Source organism: Acinonyx jubatus, chromosome D4 (assembly GCF_027475565.1).
Source record: "Acinonyx jubatus isolate Ajub_Pintada_27869175 chromosome D4, VMU_Ajub_asm_v1.0, whole genome shotgun sequence".
Taxonomy (NCBI): domain Eukaryota; kingdom Metazoa; phylum Chordata; class Mammalia; order Carnivora; family Felidae; genus Acinonyx; species Acinonyx jubatus.
This window is the reverse complement of record NC_069391.1, coordinates 389,492-409,713: the sequence shown is the minus strand read 5'-3', so window position 1 is coordinate 409,713 and position 20,222 is coordinate 389,492. Positions and strand designations below refer to the sequence as shown.

Here is a 20,222-nt window from a genome sequence, read left to right as displayed (position 1 = left end):
TTCCTGAAGAGGTGGTATTTGAGACCCAGCCATGGCAGAGAATTGAGCCACACATACCTGAGATAAAAGCGTTTCAGAGAAGGGACAGACTAGAGCCCAAGGCAGGAGTGGAGATGGAGAGTATGGTGCCAGAGTTAGGTGTGAGTGGAGGTGAGTTAAATTGGGCCGTACAGGTCATGACTACTCCTGAGCTTCCAGTCTTGAGGCTCCAAACAGTCAAGGATCCCAAGCCTGTTAGGAGCTGACTTAGGTTGCCCCAAAGAAACAGGGAAGATTTCCTAGGTACTTACAGTCGTCCATTTCCTCCTTTGCACCTGTGTGACTGTCAATGTCCACCTTAGTAGAGTAATTTTTCTGGAGTCCCATGAGAGTGAGCCCGCATGTGCGAGGGGGTGGAGCAGGTTAGCCTTCAACTCAGAGCCTCCTCAGTTCTTGTTGCAAAGACTGGTCAGAGAACCCCAGTTTCGGTCTATACATCTTTCTTCAACTGCCAGAAGATGATAGAATTCAGTCTGACCATGGGGAGTGGGGGGGTGGCGAAGCCAGTTTATGCGATGCTGTCCATGAAGGCGGCTGGGTGTGCGGAGATCTTCCCCGTGCAAAACTGGGAGGCAGGCTGCTGGGTAGGTGCCGATTCAAGGAGCTTGGGGTGATCAGGGAGGCTGCCCAGGCTGGGAACACCTAACTGGAGAACCCCGTTCCTAGCGGGGGGCAGTCTTCCTCATTGGGACAATCCCCATTCTACCCCCAGCCTTCCAATCAGAACACTGTCCCCATCCAGAGCACACTTTCATAGCGGGCCACCTTCCCTAATCAGTGCATACTCTCCCACAGAAGAAACGGACCCTGGCCAGAGCACCCACTAGCTGTGACATTACCCCTAACCAGGGCACCTCTCCTAACCGAAGCACCCCAAACGGAGGCAAGTCTCCTCATTGAGATCCTCCCAAAGTTGGGGCAATCCTCCGGTAGGAACATTCCCCTCCCCCCCATCGGGGCAGCCTTCTCAGTCGGCACACAGTCGGCACCCACTCCTAGCAGGACACCCCCCCCCCCCCCCCGCCTCCAGCCGGGGCACCCTCACCACCGGGCACAACCCGTAAACAGCCTCTAGGTGGGCATTCACCCCAACCAAGACCCGCCCCACCATGCCGGGAATACCCTCGAACCCGGGCACCGCCCTAGGACGCAAGTCAGGATCCGCCTTCTGGGAAGGCCGACGGCATCAATGTGTGTCCGGGGTTAAAGGTCAGGGGTCCTTCTCCACCCCGGCCAGCCCACCAGAATGCCCACGTAGAAGGAAAAGATATTTGCGAAAACCGGAGGACGACGCTTAGCCGCCGCGACACCTCCGGAAGATCGCTGCGTCCGGCCCCGCCCCCCACCTCGCCCGCGCGCGTCGGTTCCGGTCGGCGCAGGCCCGCGCCACGGACGCCGCACGCCGGGCTGCAGTGCGCAGGTGCGGGCGCGGGCGCAGGCGCAGACGCGCGTAACCAGCCCCGCCCCGCCCTGAGCCGCGAGGCGCGGGCGGGGCGATGGCGCGCGGGAGGGGCGGGGCCACGCTGCGGGCCCGGGCCATGGCCGCCGCCGATGCCGAGGTGAGGAGCGGGGCGGCGGGCCGGCGGCGGCGGGGGCGGCGGGCGCGGAGCCGGCGGGCGCGGAGCCGACGGGCGGGCGGGCGCACGGGCAGGCGGGGGCGCCGAGCCGGCGGGGGCCGGGCGGGCCCGCGCCTCCCCGCCGCCGCCGCCGCCGCGCCTCAGGCCGAGGCCGGGCCGAGGCCGCCGGCGTCCGGGCCGCGCCGCGCGGAGCGCGCTTTGTGCGGCCGGCTGGCGGGGGGCGGCCGGCGGGCGGGGGGCGGCGGGCGGGGCGCGCGGTGAGGGCCGGCCGCCCGCGTCCGCGCCGCCGCCCCCGCGCGCCCCGGGCCTCGGCCGGGAGCCCCGCTGAAGGGGCGGAGGACAAAAGGGAAAGTGGGGCGAGCCGGCCAACTTCGCGGCGCGAGCCGAGGCGAGGCCGTCCGCTCCCGGCGCCTCTCCTGCGCCCCGCTGACCTTTCACTTTGTTCCGAATAGGATGGCACCGTCTTTAACGAAAAGTTGGCCGGCCCGGCGCGCTTCTCCCCAGACAATGCTGCCCAGCCCTGGCGGCTGTCAGAAGCAGGAATGCACGACTTCAGTTTATTTCTAAACAAACTGCCTAAACGGGCTTTGGATATAAAAAAAGTTCCCATTCTCTTGTAAATGCTGTGTAGTCTTCCCTTTTGCTAATTCTCAAGGATAGTTTGTTTCCTAGCTTGTAGCAGCAGAGAAAGCAAACTCCTCTGAGATGGACCACTAGCTTCCCACTGAGGGGAAAAGCAAGCAGGAGGCAGTGTGCCCGTGGAAATGCAGAAATAGTGCGGTCTTCCGGCTGACATAAGGGACCGGTTTGGAAAAAAGTGGTGATCTAAAAGTTTTTCTCTGAAAGTACTTTCATGCGTGGTAACAAATGCGGAGACTTCTAAAGATCAGAAAGCAAAGGTGTAGTAAGGAGCTGATACGATAACCTGGTGCAGAGTAGTGGATGGTCTTTTTATTCATCTTTTTCCTGCATTTTTGGGAGTGTTGATAGTAAGCTGGGGGGTGCAGGGAATTTTTGAAATTCAGTGCAAGGAGTGCTAATTGAATTCCTACCATACCTTCAAGGAATGTATTAGGCTCTGGACCAAGTGGGTAAATTAGTTAACTTTAAAAGTCACTTCCCAGTTTGTACGAGAGAAGGTGTACAGTGATTGATGACATGTGTTGAGCGCTTGCTGTGACTCAGGGTACTGACTTGCTTACTTTGGGTAAGTTCTCTCATTTAGGTTTCTCTGCTCTGTGCAGCAGGTACTGTTATTTCCTGACTTAGAGGAGATTGAATGACTTGGCCTAGTCAGTTATAGTACTCGCACTTTTTCGGTGTTTGGCACATAGTAGGTTTTTAATAAATAATTGACGAGCAGGTGACCCCAGATGGCTCTCATTCCACAGGCAGCCTTGAATAGAGACCTTGACTGAACCAGTGATAATGACAGCCTATGTTCACTAAGCCCTTACATGTGTCCCGTCCTGGTATAGTGCTTTGCAGGAATTCACTCATTGAAGCCTAACCGCGATCTTCTGAGTTGGGTACTGTTACATTCCTATTTGCAGGTGAAGAAACAGGCAGAGTGCATCCCAGGGTTTCAGAGCTTATCCCAAAGATGGATGCAGACAGTTTGGCCTGAGAGCCTGTGTTCATTGTTCATTTAAACATGTGCTGTATCTTTGGTGGTCCCTTTCCGTCAATAACAGCTCCGGGTTTAGATTCATGATTTTAAGTGTTTATTGTGGAGGTGCGTGATAGGGTAAGGGGCCTTCTGGATGGTGGGTAGGCAAGGATCATCTGTTGCCGCTAAATCTGGGCAATGGTTACTGGATCAGGGTGGCCAAATGGTTACTGCATCAGGATTGCCAAATGATTGAACCAGCAAAGTGAACACTTGAAACTTACCAGATTGCATGTTTATTCTTTTCTCTTTTTCTTGACCTAGAGAGAGAGTCACCACTTTTTCACGCTAAAGATTAGTGGAGTATATCCCCTGCCCCCATTTTGTTGATTAGTAAGTGGGGGCTCTTGGGATTTAATGTGTATTCAGTATTGCCTGGGACCAGAGCACAGGGCAGTCACTTGACTTAAGGCTTTTGACCCAGGGATGTCACCTTTCAGCTGGAGGGCCTTCCCAGGCAGATTGTATGCTTTCCTAGTAGAGTGCCTACTGTGCATCTCTTTCTTTATTATTTTTTATTTATTAAAAAAATTTTTTTTTAAAGCCTATTTCTTTTGAGAGAGAGAGAGACAAAGAGAACTCGAGTCGGGGAGGGACAGAGAGAGAGAGAGAGAGAGAGAGAGGGGGACTCGGAATCTGAAGCAGGCTCCAGGCTCCAAGCTGTCAGCACAGATCCCGACGTGGGGCTTGAACCCACGAACCATGAGATCATGACCTGACCTGAAGTTGGGCGCTTAACCGACTGAGCCACCATCCCTGTATCTCTTTCTTTAAACTTACTATTTTGTTAAAATAATCAGTGCATATGTACATAGTTTAAAAGTCAAATAATGCTCAGAGTGACTGCCTGGCTGACTCAGTCTCAAACGGTAGAGCATGCAATTCTTGATCTCAGGGTTGTGAGGTTGAGCCCATGTTGGGTGTTCCTACTTAGGAAAAAAAAATGAAGTTTAAAAAAAAGTCAAATAGTGCTGAACAACATTTATAAAAAGCCACCCTCCTTCTCTCTTGGCTTTCTAGAGAGGCAGCAGCCACTTGAGTCTTTACCATTTACTTCAGGTATCTAAATAATATGCTTGTGTTGCCATATCTTCATTCACCAAGTTTAGGGGTTATTTGTTGGCTTCCAGTGACTGTAGATGAGGACTTCAGTTCTCTCATACCTTCTGTGTCTCATTCAGAAAACTCACAATTCTGGTTAGATTCACATCTAAAATCCTGTCTGTTAGGTTCACATCTAAAATTCTCAGTCTGTTCAAGTCATTATTGTGCCATGTGGAGCCAGGTAGTAAACCTACAACTGTTTCCCTTTCTTTCTTTCTTTCTTTCTTTCTTTCTTTCTTTCTTTCTTTCTTTCTTTCTTTTCTTCTTTCTTTCCTTTCTTTCAAAAGATTTTATTTTTAAGTAATCTCTACACCCAGTGTGGAGAACTCACGACCCCGAGACTAAGAATCATGCAGTCCACCTGCTGAGCACCAGGCACCGTGTATTTCTTTTTTTTTTTTTTTTGTATATCCTGCAGCCTTCTTTCTTCCCTGGAGTTAATAATTGCCTTATTTTTCATTTGTCTGGTTTTCTTTGAACCTCAGAATAATGTTCTTGCACTTTCTATTCTTTAAAATGTTTCGCAATTTAAGTTTCCTTCATTTAGCCCAGTCAGATCACTGTTCAGTTCCTCGGTGGTCCTGAGTCGCCCTGCCCAAGTCAGGATGCACTTGTTCTCTTGGCTTGGTGCACACTCTCATCCTGGAATTCTTCCTGTCATTCTTCAGTAATGACCCCCTTTCCCTGCATCTAATGTCTCCCCTCTGTGTGTTTACTCCCTAATGGTGGTGGAACACATTGCTCAGTAGCTTCCCAGGAATTTTTTGGGAGGCAGAGTTTTCAGACTTGCATGTCTGAAAAAGTACTTATTCTACCACTATAGTTAAAGAGTAAGTTTGGCTGGGTTTGGTGTTCCAGGTTGCAAGTAATTTTTAAGTTATCACTCTAGTGTCTTCTAGTTTTCATCATTGCTGTTGAGAAGTCCAGTGTGATTGTTATTCCTTTGGTTTTTTTTTCATTAAAATTTTTTTTTTAATGTTTATTTTTGAGAGAGAGAAAGAGAAACAGAGCATGAGTGGGGGGAGGAGCAGAGAGAGATGGAGACACAGAATCTGAAGCAGGCTCCAGGCTCAGAGCTGTCAGCACAGAGCCTGACTCAGGGCTTGAACCCACCAGCTGTGAGATCATGACCTCAGCCGAAGTCAGATGCTCAACCGACTGGAGCCACCCAGGCACCCCTATTATTCCTTTGTAACCATTATTCCCCCACCCAATTTTTAGGATCATTGCATCCTTGATTTTCATAATTTCTATGATGTGCCTTAATTGTAGCCTTTTTTCATTTATCATGCAGGGCATTAAATAGCCCAAAATCTGGAGTTCGATGTCTTTTTGTTTATAGGAAATTTTGTATAATATATTTGAGCTACTCAGTTTAGTTTCTACCATTCATTTGAATGTTATAGCTCCTGTACTTAGTATTCTGATTTTTAAAAGCTATTTTCCTGGTCACATCTTGATCTTGTTCTACCTTTTGGGAGCATTTTTGACTATTCTAATTCTTTCACAGAATTTTTAATTTCCCTTTTCATATTTACATATTATTTATTCTCTTTTCCTTTTGTAATGATTCCTATTCTTGTTTAACGTATACAGTGATTGCTTAATTTTAGTTAAATTTCCTAGAGTACAGTTAAAATTTTTAATTTATGTTTTTATTTTTAGAGAGAGAGAGAGAGAGAGAGAGAGCGAGTGTGTGCAAATGGGGGAGGAGCAGAGGGAGAGAGAGCGCACATCTCAAGCAGGCTCCAGGCTGTCATCTTGGAGCCTGACATGGGCTCCATGCCACAAATTGTGAAATCATTACCCAAATGGAAATCAAGAGTCGGACACTTAACCAACCGAGCCACCAAGTGCCCCTTAAAATATGTTTTTTTTAGGTTTTAACTGTAGGGTTGCCTGGTGGCTCAGTGGTAAATGCCTGACTCTTGATTTGATTTCTGCTCGGGTCATGATCTCACTGTTCATGGGATTGAGCCCTGGGTCGGGTCTGCACTGACAGCTTGGAGCCTGTTAGGGATTCTCTCTCTCAAAATAAATAAACTAAAAAAAAAAAAAAATTTTTAAGAGGCTCCTGGGTGGCTCAGTCAGTTGAGCTTCTGACTTGGGCTCAGGTCATGATCTTGCAGTTCGTGAGTTCAAGCCCCACGTCGGGTTCTGTGCTGACAGCTTGGCACCTGGAGCCTGCTTCAGATTCTATGTCTTCCTTTCTCTGTCTGCTTCTCCCTGCTCGTACTCTGCCTCTCTCTCTCTCTCTCTCTCTGTCTCTCAAAAAATAAACATTAAAAAAATTATTTTTTAATTTTTTTTTTTTAACGTTTATTTATTTTTGACACAGAAAGAGACAGAGCATGAACGGGGGAGGGTCAGAGAGAGGGAGACACAGAATTGAAACAGGCTCCAGGCTCTGAGCTGTCAGCACAGAGCCCGACGCGGGACTCGAACTCACAGACCGCGAGATCATGACCTGAGCTGAAGTCGGCCGCTTAACCGACTGAGCCACCCAGGCGCCCCTATTTTTGAATTTTAAAAAATTATTTTAAAATTACTGTTTCCTGATTTTTTGTTTCTCCTGCATTCCTCTTTGCTGTTGTATTTTTTGATCTTTTTCTTTCATTCTGGAAAGCTTCTTCCAATGTCTGGTGATCCTGGGCTGTTTATTCTCCTTTAAGAATAAAGTGCTAAAAATGGAGGGCTAAGTGTTTGGGGGCTTCTTTGCTTGTGGCTTCAGTGGAGGGTGATGACTGAATTTTTGTTGGCTCTCCTCCAGATGTTACTGTCCCCTGGTTTGGCTTCCTCAGAGAAGCCTCCTTGTCTCTCGCCTTGCTAGTGTTAAGCTGGACATTCTGGAGCTAGGTTAAAGGGGAGGAGGAGGAGGAGGAGGAAGGTCTTCCCGTGGCTCAGTACATAGCCTTTAATTTACTTAATCTCCCTGCTTTGTGCCCACTGTCCCCAAGTGTGGCACACTTCTGGTAGAGTTTTACAGAGCTTGCCCCTCTGGTCTCTGCGGCTACCAGTGAGGAGTTCTTTGCTGACTGGGTAGGAGGGGCCTGGAGACCCGAAAGTCCAGTGCTCTCTGTATGTATTCTTACACCCACACCCCTTTTTAGCCCAGGCATCATCCCCTTCTTCTGAGCCTCTCCATGGTTCTGTGGGGTCAGTCAGCCTGCTTCTCAGCAGTAACCCCGGATTTACGCTGCCCTTTCTCTGTTCTGTGCATTGATTTAGCTTTCCTCCATCTTCCCATTCATATTTTGTGTATGGGTCTCAAATGTCTCTTGGGTGGAGTTTATGTTTCTCTTTCCTGTTCTTGTCTTTGGTTGATTTTTGATAAGAGAAGGGGGTGGAAAGTGTTCTGCCATGTAGAAATGAGAAGCATTTTCTGTAAATCTTGAGAAGTGAGTTTTCATGCACACTGAAAGCATAGCTCTCCTGTGCAAAGGGCTGCTTTCTCTCAGGATCTTACTATGTGGTTTGTGTTTCTGGACTCATGACTGGGGAAAGTTCTGGAGTCATAATAAAGGTAAGCAAGACCAATGAATGTATCTTACTTAGCCCTAATGCTCAAAGGACATCTGTGGGTAGCTTAGTTGTTGGATCTAACGTGTGATGATCCTTGCCCGAGTGGGGGCTAGAGTCTTAGTTTTCTGCTTCCTGTCCATAGCCCAAAACAATTTTGTATGTTCGACCACATGCACTGATCACAGCAGCCAGACCTGTGTTGGGAAAGGCTCCAGGAGGAAGATGGGTTAGCCCAGGTCTTAAAGGAGGTGAGGTGTGAATTGGAATGCTGAGGCACACTATGCACATTAAAAAAAAAAAAAAAAAAAAAAAAAAAAAACATTTTTAACAAATTCAGGAAATTGAAACCTAAAAATGCCAAATATTTGTCATCTGTTTTTTTCTGATCTTTATGAATGCACATGCTCATATTTAAAAGTGGCTATAATCAGTATGTGCTGTTTTCATTCTCTTCTTTTGTATGTTATTTCCTGTGCATCGACATCTTCAACATATTTAATAGCCACATGGTGTGTGTTATAAGGATGTCCCAGTTTCCTAGACCATGAATTGGGGGAGTCTGCATCCTTTGGTACAAGGTGGAATTACTAGGTCAGAAGGGGCGAGTGGCAGGAGGTGAGGTTGGAGAGGCAGGGCAGGGTCATATAGGGTCTTGTTGCTTTGGTAACGAGTTGGTGGTTTCCTAAGCACTGTAGACAGTCATTGAAGGATTTTAGGCACAGAATGCTATTTTGAAAAGATGACTCTGGCTGCTGTGTAGAGGGTGGATTGAAGAAAGGTCAGAAAGAAAGCAGGGGGACCAGTGAGCAGGCTCGGGCCTGTTGACGTGGTGGAGGTGCAGAGGCCAGTGGATTGAGTCAAGCTATGTATATGTGTAAATTTAATTTTTTGAGTAGATTAGATAGTACATGGTTCAAAAAAAAAAAAAAGTATAAAGTGAAACGTCTCTCTGCTTTGTCCCCTGTCCACTCAGTTCTCTTGGCAGTATTATCGTTATTGAACCTATACAAGCAGGTACACGTATAGGTATTTTAGATTTTTTATTATGGAACTTTTTCGAACCTATTTAGAAGTAGATTTGGTGGTAGAGTCAGCCTTGTGTGCCTGTCTCCCGGCATCAACATTTACCTCTTCATGGACAGTCCCCACTCCATCTGTGAATATGTTTCATCTGTGAATATTTCAGTTAATATAAGTATTTCAGTCAATAAATATGCAGTTGCTATTCTTTTCTTTTTTTGGGTTCATATTTCTTATTTCAAATTAGGGAAAAAAATATGCTCTATTCATTGCCCTGGATAGATTTCTTTTAAATCTTTATTTTTTTCTTGCAGTTGTTTTGAAGATAATGGTTCATTTGTCCCAAAGCTTTCCATAACCTTGATTTTGCTGATTGCATTGCTGTGATGTTATTTGACGTGTTCCTCTGTTCTGTATATTTACTGTTGTTGATATGTAAGATCTAGAGCTGCTGCTTTCCAGTATGATAGCCATCATGCCGCTCTTGAGCAGTTGAAATGTGGTTAGTGTGAATTGAGATGTGCTGTAAGTGCAAAAAACACACTGGATTTTGAAGACTTAGTGTGAAAAAGAGAATGTAAAGTATCACATTAATACTTTAAAAAATAGTGATTGCATGTTGAGATACAAATTTTGGCTATATTGGGTTAAATATTATTAAAAATAATTTGTTTCTAATTCCTTTTTTAAAATGTGATTACTAGAAAATTTAAAATTCTCTACAAGGGTTCATGCTTGTGGCTCACATTATCTCTCAGTTGGACAGCCCAGGGCTAGAGCCTGCATCAGACGTAGGTTTGTCTTTTTTTTATTTTATTTTTTATTAAAAAAATTTTTTTTTAATGTTTTTATTTATTTTTGAGACAGAGAGAGACAGAGCATGAGCAGGGGAGGGGCAGAGAGAGAGGGAGACACAGAATATGAAGGAGGCTCCAGGCTCTGAGCTGTCTGCACAGAGCCCGACGCGGGGCTCGAACCCATGGACTGTGAGATCATGACCTGAGCCTAAGTCAGATGCTCAACTGACTGAGCCACCAGGTGCCCCCCCCCTTTTTAATGACTTTTTTATTTGCTCTTTTAGCCATTTCTTGTTTTTAATGATTATTTATTTTTGAGAGAGAGCTCATGTGCAGGGGAGGGGCAGAGAGAGGGAGAGGGAGACAGAGGATCCAAAGCAGGCTCTGTGCTGACAGCAGACAGCCCAGTATGGGGCTCAAACTCACGAACTGTGAGATCATGACCTGAGCTGAAGTTGGAAGCTTAACCATCTGAACTATGCAGGCGCCCCTAGGTTTGTCTTTTAAAAACATTTTTTTTAATCAAGAATACTTTGTTACTAGTATTGAGATTTTTTAAATTAGGCATGATAAGTCTGGTCATCTTGCAGATGTTAACAGTCATTGATATTTATTGCTTTTATTGCTCAGAATCATTAACTGCAAAATGGCAGTCTTTGTTTATTATTATGAGTACTTGTACCAAACAAACAAACAAACAAACAAACAAACAAAAAAACTGCTTGGTTATCGTAAAGTACAACTCATGGGGAAAGAAAGATTTTTTTTTTTGATTGAAGTATATTTGACATACAATATTACGTTAGTTTCAGTGGAGGGAACAGAGTCTTGATATTATTACATGGAAAGCATCTGACACCCAGTTGCTTCCTAATAAGTGCTGCCTAAGAGAGGCCTAGAGGTCTTGTGTAGTTTGAAAATTGCTTGCTAGGTTCAAAAATTGTTTGAAAATTGTTTGCTAGTTGTTAAACTGATTTCTGTCCTTGGAGTCTAGGTCCTCTACTCCCTGTCAGATTTCAAGGCTGTATGTAGGCTTAGAGAGTCTTGGTTGCTTGCTCATCCTTGCCCTTCGCCTGTGTTTTGTGAGCTCCTTGAACACTAGAGTGAAACAAAATGCCAGCTGTATTATGGGCTGGTGAAAGGGCAAGATCAAGTGTTGCCCCATCTCTGGCTCATTGGCTCTTCTGTTTTCCTTCTCTTACAGAAGTGGTCTGTTAGGATCTGCCATTATGGGTCTGTAATGTCGGTCCCCATACAAACTCAATAACAGTAAGACATTTAGCTAAAACATAAAGACAGTTTCTGGGAGGACTTTATTAATGTATGGCACATAACACAGAAAAATGCACATTAGTGCGCGGTTGACTCTTGAACAACATGGGTTTAAACTGCTGATCCACTTACACAAGATTTGTTTTGATAAATACAGTACAGTATTCTAAAGTGCTCTCCTTATGATTTTCTTTTTTTTTTAATTAAAAAAAATTTTTTTTTCAATGTTTATTTATTTTTGGGACAGAGAGAGACAGAGCATGAACGGGGGAGGGGCAGAGAGAGAGGGAGACACAGAATCAGAAACAGGCTCCAGGCTCCGAGCCATCAGCCCAGAGCCTGACACGGGGCTCGAACTCACGGACTGCGAGATCGTGACCTGGCTGAAGTCAGAGGCTCAACCGACTGCGCCACCCAGGCGCCCCCCTTTTAATTTTCTTAACATTTTTCTCTAGTGTTTTTTTTTTATTATAACAATATAGTATATGATATACAAAATCTGTTAATCTACTGTTTATGTTCTTGGTAAGGCTTCTGGTCGACAGTAGGCTTTTAGTTAAGTTTTTGGGGAGTCGGAAGTTACATGTGGATTTTCAAGTGCACGGGGCTCGCACCCTGACTGTTATTCAAGCATCAGCTGCACTAGAACATGGTGTCTGGGAAGAGAGATACAAGAGTTTTAGTTCTTCTTTCAAATATGGGTGCTTTCTATTTCTTTTCCTTTTCCTTGCCTGATTGCTCTTATTAGAACCTGCATTAAAAAGTTGAATGGAAGTGGTGAAAGCAGCCCACCCATCTCATTTCTGTTTTTGGGGGAAAGTGTTCAGTCTTTTACCATCAAGGATGATGTTAGCCTTGAGTTTTCATAGATGCCTTTTATCAGGTTGAGGAAGTTCCCTTCTATTCCCAGTTTGTTGAGTGTTTTTTTTGTTTTTTTGTTTTTTTAATCAGAAAGGGATATTGGGTTTTAAGTGCTTCTGCATCTGTTGAGGTGATCATACGGTTTTATCCTTTGTTCTGTTAATATGGTGTATTATGTTGATTTTCATTATGTTGAAACAACTCTTTCTGCGGTGAATCCACTTTGTCATGATACCTGATCCTTTTTACATCTTGCTGCATTTGGTTCAGTAGTATTTTGTTGAGGATTTTTGCATCAGGATTCATAAAGGATGTTATATTGGTCTGTAGTTTTTCTTTTTTATTGATGTCTTTTAGCGTTTGGTGTCACGGTAATACTGGCTCTATGAGTTGGCAAGTGTATTCTATTTTTTGGAAGTGTCTGTGAACTATTGGTGTTATTTGTTCTTTAAATGTTTGGTAAAATTCACTTGTGAGGCAGTTTAGTTCTGGGCTTCTCTTTGTTGGAAGTTTTTTCATTATTAACTTAAAAAAGTTTTTTTAAATGTTTATTTTTGAGAGAAAGAGAGAGAGACAGAGAGGGAGGGAGGGAGGGAGGGAGAGGGGCCGAGAGAGAGGAAGACACAGAATCTGAAGCAGGTTCCAGGCTCTGAGCTGTCAGCACAGAACCCAGTGTGGAACTCGAACCCATGAACTGCAAGATTATGACCTGAGCTGAAGTCAGACACTTAACTGACTCAGGTGCCCCTCATTATTAATTTCTTGTTATAGATATTTAGGGTTTATATTCTTATTTTTGGTGTTTTATGTCTTTCTAGGAATATGTTCATTTTATCTACTTTATTGGCTTACAGTTGCTTATAGTATTCCCTTATAATTCTTTCTCTCTCTCTCTCTCTTTTAGAAGGTTGGTAGTAATATTCCCTCTTTCATTTCTGATATTAGTAATTTGGGTCTTCTCTCTTTTTTTTTTTTGTCAGTTTAGCCAAAGTTTTGTGAGTTATGTTGAAGTTTCAAAGAAGTAACTTTTCATTTTGTTGATACTCTTTATTTTTTATTCTCTTTTCATTTATTTCCACTCTTATCTTTATTTACTTTCTTCCGCTTGCTTTGGATTTAATTTGCCCTTTTTCTAGTTTCTTAAGGTGGAAGCTTAGGATCTTGGTTTGAGTTCTTCTATTCTGATTGATAAAGGAATTTAAAGCTATACATTTCCCTCAAAGCACTTTTTAATTTGTGTTATGGTTGATTTGTATTCCCCAAAAAGATATGTCCTGTTCCCCCCCCCCCCGCCCCCCCTGCCCCGTACCTCAGAATGTGACCTTATTTGTAGATGGGGATCATTATAGATGAGTTCAGATGAGGTTCAGAATAGCATGGTCCCCAATACAATGTGACTGGTGCCAGCATAAGAGAGAAGAGTGCTTTGTGAGGACAGGCTTACCTGGAGGGGACCTACAAGTTAAGGAACATCAAGGATTGCCTGTGAACACCTGGAAGCTGGAGGCACAATAAAGACCCCCTAGAGCCATCAGAGAGAGTGCAGCTCAGCTGGCACCTTGATTTTGGATGTCTGGCTTCCAGAATTATGAGATAATGAATTTATGTTGTTTTAACTCACCCAGTTATGATACTCTTTTATGGCAGTCCTAGAAAACTAAAACAAGCTCCTCCTCTAAATTTTGATATGTTGTATTTTCATTTTTTTTTCAGTTCAAAATATTTTCTATTTTCTCTTATGATATCTTTGACTCATGGATGATTATTTGTTTCTTTTTTATTTTTTCTAACTTAAAAAAATTTTTTTTAAGAGAGAGAGAGTGAGTGCAAGCGGGGGAGGGGGCAGAGGGGGAGACAGAATCTCAAGGTCCACGCTCAGTGCAGAAGCTGACATGGGGCTTGGTCTCACAACCATGACATCATGATCTGAGCTGAAATCTTGAGTCAGACACTTAACCGACTGTACCATCTAGGTGTGCCTGTTTCTTCTTCTTTTTCTTTTTTTAGAGAGAGAGTGCATGTCCATGGGGAAGGAGCAGAGGGAGAGAGAGAGAGAGAAAATCTTAAGCAGGTTCCATGCTCAGAGTAGAGCCTGATGTGGGGCTCATTCCTACAACCCTTGGATCATGATCTCAGCCAAAAGCAAAAATCAGATGCTCAACCTACTGAGCCTCCCAAGTGCCCTGCCCATTTTTTATTTTGTTTTCAGTAGGCTCTATGCCCATGATGGGGCTTGACTCACAACCCTGAGATTAATAGTCACGTGCTCTACCACCTGAGCCAGCCAGGAGCCCCGATCCATGGATTATATAGAAGTATGTTTAATTTCCAAGTATTTAGGTATTTACTAGATTTTGCTATTTTGTTGGTTTTTAATATAATTCTATTACAGTCAGAAGACATACTTTAATTTCATTTTATTTCAATTAGTTAATTTCTTAAAAATGGCTCAGATTATGTTCTGTCTTGAAGAGTGTTTGATGAGTGCCTGAACAGAATGAGTACTGTGCAGTCCTTAGGTAGGTTGTTTCTCTGTGTTAGATGGAGCTGGTCTGTGGTGTGGAATCTTACTCATTCTTCCTTGTTGTCTTTTTAGTGATTCTGTTAGTTACTGGCAGTAAAGTTTTGGAGTCTCCTGGTATTGTTACATTTTCTTTTCTTTTTAGTCATTATCAGTGTTTGCTTCATGTGTTTTGAGGCTATGTTAGTTGTGTGTGTATTTATAGTTGTTATATCTACTTGTTATTTTGACTCTTTCATCATTATGAAATGTCCCTCTTTGTCTCTGGCAATAGTTCTTTTTTTAAAGCCTGTTTTGTCTGATAACCATGTAGCCCTTTGGGTTCTAATTTGTGGTTTCTCTTTGTAGCTCGTTTTCCCACTTTTGCTTTTAAGCTCTTCGTATCTTTCAATCTAAGATGTTTCTTATAGACAGCATACAGTTGGATCATATATATGTACATGTATATGTATGTACATATATATGTTTTTTATATGTCGTCTGTCTTTTAATTTGAGTATTTAATCTCCTTACATCTAATGTAATTACTAAAAAGGTAGGATTTGCTTTATTAGTTTGGTCGTTGTTTTCTGTATTTCTTACGTCTTTGTTTCTCTGTTTCTCCATTCCTTTCTTTTGTGTGTTTTTTTTTTCCTTAAAGTTATTTATTTTGAGAGAACATGAGTGGGGAGGGGCAGGGAGAGAGGAAGAGAGAGAGAATCCCAAGCAGGCTCTGCATTGTCAGTGCAGGGCCTTATGTGAGGCTCCTCCGCATGCTCGCCAACATCTGTTGTTGCTTGAGTTGTTACTGTTAGCCATTCTGACAGGTGTAAGGTGGTATCTCATTGTGGTTTTGATTTGTATTTCCCTGATGAGGAGTGGTGTTGAGCACTTTTTCATGTGTCGGTCGGCCATCTGGATGTCTTCTTTGGAGAAGTGTTTATTCATGTCTTTTGCCTCTTTCTTCACTGGATTATTTGTTTTTTGGGTGTTGAGTTTGGTAAGTTCTTTATAGATTTTGGATACTAACCCTTTACCTGATACGTCATTTACAAATATCTTCTCCCATTCCTTTGGTTGCCTTTTAGTTTTAGTTTTGCTGATTTTTTCCTTCGCTGTGCAGAAGCTTTTTATTTTGATGAGGTCCCAGTGGTTGATTTTTGCTTTTGTTTCCGTTGTCTCCAGAGATGTGTTGAGTAAGAAGTTGCCGCGGCTGAGGTCAGAGAGGCTTTTGCCTGTTTTCTCCTCGAGGACTTTGATGGCTTCCTGTCTTGCATTTAGGTCTTTCATCCATTTTGAGTTTATTTTTGTGTCTGGTGTGAGAAAGTGGTCCAGGTTCATTTTTCTGCATGTCGCTGTCCAGTTTTCCCAGCACCACTTGCTGAAGAGACTGTCTTTATTTCATTGGATATTCTTTCCTGCTTTGTCAAAGATTAGTTGGCCATACATCTGTGGGTCTATTTCTGGGTTCTCTATTCTGTTCCATTGATCTAAGCGTCTGTTCGTGCCAGTACCATACTGTCTTGATGATGACAGCTTTGTAGTATAGCTTGAAGTCTGGGATTGTGATGCTTCCTGCTTTGGTTTTTTTTTTTTCAAGATTGCTTTGGCTATTCAGGGTCTTTTCTGGTTCCATACAAATTTTAGGATTATTTGTTCTAGCTCTGTCAAGAATGCTGGTGTTACTTTGATAGGGATTGCATTGAATATGTCAATTGCTTTTGGTAGTACCGACATGTTAACAATATTTGTTCTTCCTATCCAGGAGCATGGGATCTTTTTCCATTTTTTTTGTGTCTTCTTTCATTTCTTTCATAAGCTTTCTATAGTTTTCAGTGTATAGATTTTTCACCTCTTTGGTTCGGTTTATTCCTAGGTATTTTATGGTTTTTCTGCAACTGTAAATGGAATCGATTTCTTGATTTCTCTTTCTGTCGCTTCATTCTTGGTTGAAAGACTTTCTTAATGTTTCTTATAGAGTAGGTCTGCCAGTGACAGATTCTCTTGTTTATATTAAATGCTTTAATTTCTTCTTCATTTATGGAAGCACTTTGGTGTGTGTAGAATTCCTGGTTGACATTCTTTCACCCCTTTGAGTGTGTCATCCTCACTGCCTTCTGGCCTCTGGTTTCTAATGAGAGATCAGCTTCTAATCTTATCAAGGATCTCTCTTACATGAAATGAGTTGGTTCTTTCTTGTTGCATTCAAAATTCTCTTTTGGCTTTCAGCAGTTTGATTATGATGTGTCTAGGTGAGTATCTCTTTGAGTTTATCTTATTTGGAGTTTGTTGAGCTTAAAATTTTCTGACTTTCCTGATTATTGCTTTCCTGTGAATTGTGAATTGGCTTTGTCTGTAATGCCAATGTTTACTATTGTCTTCTGCTCTGGTTAGGGTGTCTGATAAGCACAGTGCTTTGCTATCAGAGTCAATAGCATAGTAATCTGCAGGTTAAAAGCATGTTTTTCAAAGTCCACCATTCTTTTTTTTTCTTCTTCTTCTTTTTTTTTTTTAATGTTTATTTATTATTGACAGACAGAGAAAGACAGAGCATGAGCATGGGAGGGGCACAGAGAGGAGGAGATGTGGAATCTGAAGCAGGCTCCAGTCTCTGAGCTGTTAGCACAGAACCAGATGCGGGGCTCGAACTCACAAACCGTGAGATCATGACCTGAGCTGAAGTCAGATGCTTAACTGACTGAGCCACCCAGGCACCCCTTTTTTTCTTCTTTTGATGTGATAGATATACACTGGTTACGACGGCAAAAATGTCCAGTCAGAGTAGACCTCGGTGCAAGTGCATTTGCCTGTTGTTGCCGAGCTCTCCGTCATAGCATGAAAACAGACCACAAGCCATGTGTGGACAGACGAGCCTGGCTGTGTGCCACTGTATGTGTGGATATTGGGATTTGAAGTGCAGATGATTTTTATGATTAAAAAAAAACATCTTTGGCTTTCAGGCTTTCAGGTGGCAGGCTCTGGTTTGCTGACTTCTGATGGGGATGTATTCCCTATGCTTCCAGAGCACCCCGTCCTTTGTCAGGACACATATCTGTGAGGTTTTATTTTTTAATTTTTTGAGTAATCTCCCCACCTATCATGGGACTTGAACTCACAACCAGGAGTTGCATGTTCTACCGACTAAGCCAGCCAGGCACCCCACATACTTTGTTTTAATTACTGGTTGCATTATATGTTATTTCTTCGTTATTGTCTTAATGGCGAGACCGTAACCTCATTGAAGGTAGGGCTTTAACTTTTATTAGTTTCCAGCACCTTGAATATTACCTGACACATTTTAGGTGATTTGTAAATGTTGTAAAACTTCGTGAAAAAGAAGGAGCCGAAATTGGCTTATGGATTTTTTTTTTTCCCCCTCTGGTGTTGTCCTAGGGTAAATCTTTTGGAACTAACTGGCTTCCAAATGTTTGTTCATTAGTTTGATTTTCTAACATTTAATGCCTTCCGTGTGTCAGTTTTGAACTCTTGAGCCACATCAGTGTAAACATGGCACCTTGTCCCTATGGAGATTCTTGTATTCTAGTTTTGAGAACCACATACACAATTAGTTTGATAATTGCTTAAAAGAGAAAAATGTTGCAGAAGCACCAAAGAGGAAATGTTTAACCACTTGGGGTGGTTAAAGGAAGCTTCCTGTGTGTTCATTCCTGCTGCAGAATGATACCACGGGTGTCTTGCTCAGAATTCCAAATGGAATCTTGGAGAAAGGTTGGCTCCTGCACGTGTACAGATTGGAGTGGAGAGGTGGCTGGCATCTCCCAACAAGCGGGCCATAGCACCCCTGTGGCTTTTGAACACTTGACGTGTATGCGCACCAAATTGAGATGTGTTGTGTGAAATGTACACTGGATTACAGAGACTTATTGAGATATTTTGTATTCTTTTTAGTGTTAATTACTTTATGTCGGTTGTATGCTGGAATGATAATATTTTGGAGATATATTGGGTTAAGTAAAGTTTATTACAATTAATTACTCCTATTTCTACGTCTTAAGTTTGGCTGCTAGAAAGTTTAAAATTACACTTGAGGCTTATCCTGTGTTTCTGTTGGTCGGTACTGCTCTAGCCTGAAGAACATTTGGAGTTGGTGTTCACTTTGGACCGTCTAGGATGAGAGCCCTGTAATCTAGGGGAGAGGATGAGAGATGACTTCTCCAGGGAAAGGGCTAACAAGTAAGAGGACTTAGTGGCCGTCTGGAGGAATGGCCCCATTTTGTGGGTAAGAGGAGTGAGGTATCAGGAGAGACCAGTTGGAAAGCAGACTTGCTGGCGGCTGCCCAGCTGGGGAGCTCTGTGGAACGCAGGTGCACATGTGTGGGTCAGAGCCGCAGGAACGTGCGGGGTGTGTGTTGCAGTTCTCTCGTCTTTGCATCTGCGGCCCTGCAGGGTGAGTATGGTCGTGAGCTCTGGCTCAGTGGGAGGTCTGGGGTTTGGTCCAGCGTTGCCACAGATCTCCTAAGCATAGATGTGGGTCGAAACGTTAGACTCTTATTTATTTTTTTAAAGTTTTTGTTTTGCTTTATTATTTATTTTGAGAGAGACGGAGCACGAGTGGGGGAGGGCCAGAGAGAGGGAGAGAGAGAATCCCGACTTGGGGCTGAAATTCACACTCAAACTCACAAACCATGAGATCATGATCTGAGTCAAAATCAAGGGTTGGACGCTTAACCCACTGAGCCACCCAGGCGTCCTGAAATGTTAGACTCTCAGCTGCTTTTTAGTTTCCACATTCTATCACCCTGGCTTCACAAACACGAGGTGTTTGTGTTCATGTGCTCCTTTACTTTTCTATAAATCAAATCCTAGTGACTCGGACTTCATTCTTCCTTTGCTGTTATCGGGAACTACCTGCCATCCTGCCCTTTGAGGCTGTTGGTACCATTAACCTAGGTGTTGCGAAGTTTGTTGGTTAGTTCTCAGCCTTCATCTTACTAGACCTCTTGACAGCATTTGACATAGTAGTTCAAGAAAAAAGGAGTGCTTAGTTTTCTTCCTTGGGCTTCCAGAACCCCTTACTCTTCTGGTTTTGCCTACCTCGTCAGGTCTATTTTCTCAGTCTCGTTTGCAGGACTTTTCCTCTGGAGCCTTGTAGTTACTCAAGTGCCCCAGGGCCCTATTCACGTCCCCCTGTTCTGTGTCCCTACCCTGAACGACATCAGCCAGTGCTTTGTCAACCCCAGCGTCACCTTTGCCAGGCCTCCAGGTTCCGGGATGTATTAAGTGCTGGGAGGGCCGATGGGCACCTTCAACCCAGGGTGCAGCTGGAGCTCTCGCTGACCTCCGAGCCTGCTCCTGTGGCCACTTGTCCTTTAGTGACTGACTCCATCTGCAGAAGGCGTTCCTCAGGAACTGCTGTTGGCTCTGCCTTTAGAGTACATCTCACACCTGCCATAAAGGCTGTGCTGGGGCTCACACCCACCTCTTCTTCCTGCTTTCCCATGGCCTCCGCGATCTGTGCTCAGGAGCCTAGTGTCCACATAGTGTTTCTGCTGTGCATGCAGACTTCCCGTGGCTTGGGAGCTCTTCACCAGGGCCAACAAGGCCTCGTGTGGCATCAGGTCCTGGGCTCCCTACCATCTTTTCCTGTCACTTCCTCAGCTCATGCTTCAGGCCCAGTGGCCCCCTGGCTTTGTTTGTTTGTTTTTTTTTAATGTTTATTTTTGAGAGCGAGATCGTGTGAGACAGCATGAGCAGGGGAGGGGTAGAGAGAGGGAGACAGAAGATCCGAAGTGGGCTCCATACTGACAAAAAGAGCCTGATGTGGGGTTTGAACCCATGAACTGTGAGATCATGATCTGAGCTTAATGAATTTGGATGCGTAACTTGTGGAGCCCCCCGGG

At 43.9% G+C, this 20,222-nt stretch overlaps 1 protein-coding gene across 3 annotated transcripts in view; it reads left to right on the top strand.

Moving 5' to 3' along the window:
- Positions 1-1,507: 1,507 nt before the first annotated feature.
- Positions 1,508-20,222, top strand: part of EHMT1 (euchromatic histone lysine methyltransferase 1) — a 152,234-nt gene continuing 133,519 nt past the window's right edge. Inside the window, exon 1 of one of the 3 annotated variants that reach the window (XM_053204280.1) lies at positions 1,508-1,598. In XM_053204280.1, coding sequence (XP_053060255.1) covers positions 1,536-1,598 — 63 coding nt within the window. In that variant the 5' untranslated portion in view covers positions 1,508-1,535. The remainder of the gene's footprint in view (positions 1,599-20,222) is intronic. The other 2 variants (XM_053204281.1, XM_053204282.1) reach the window with 2 other exon arrangements.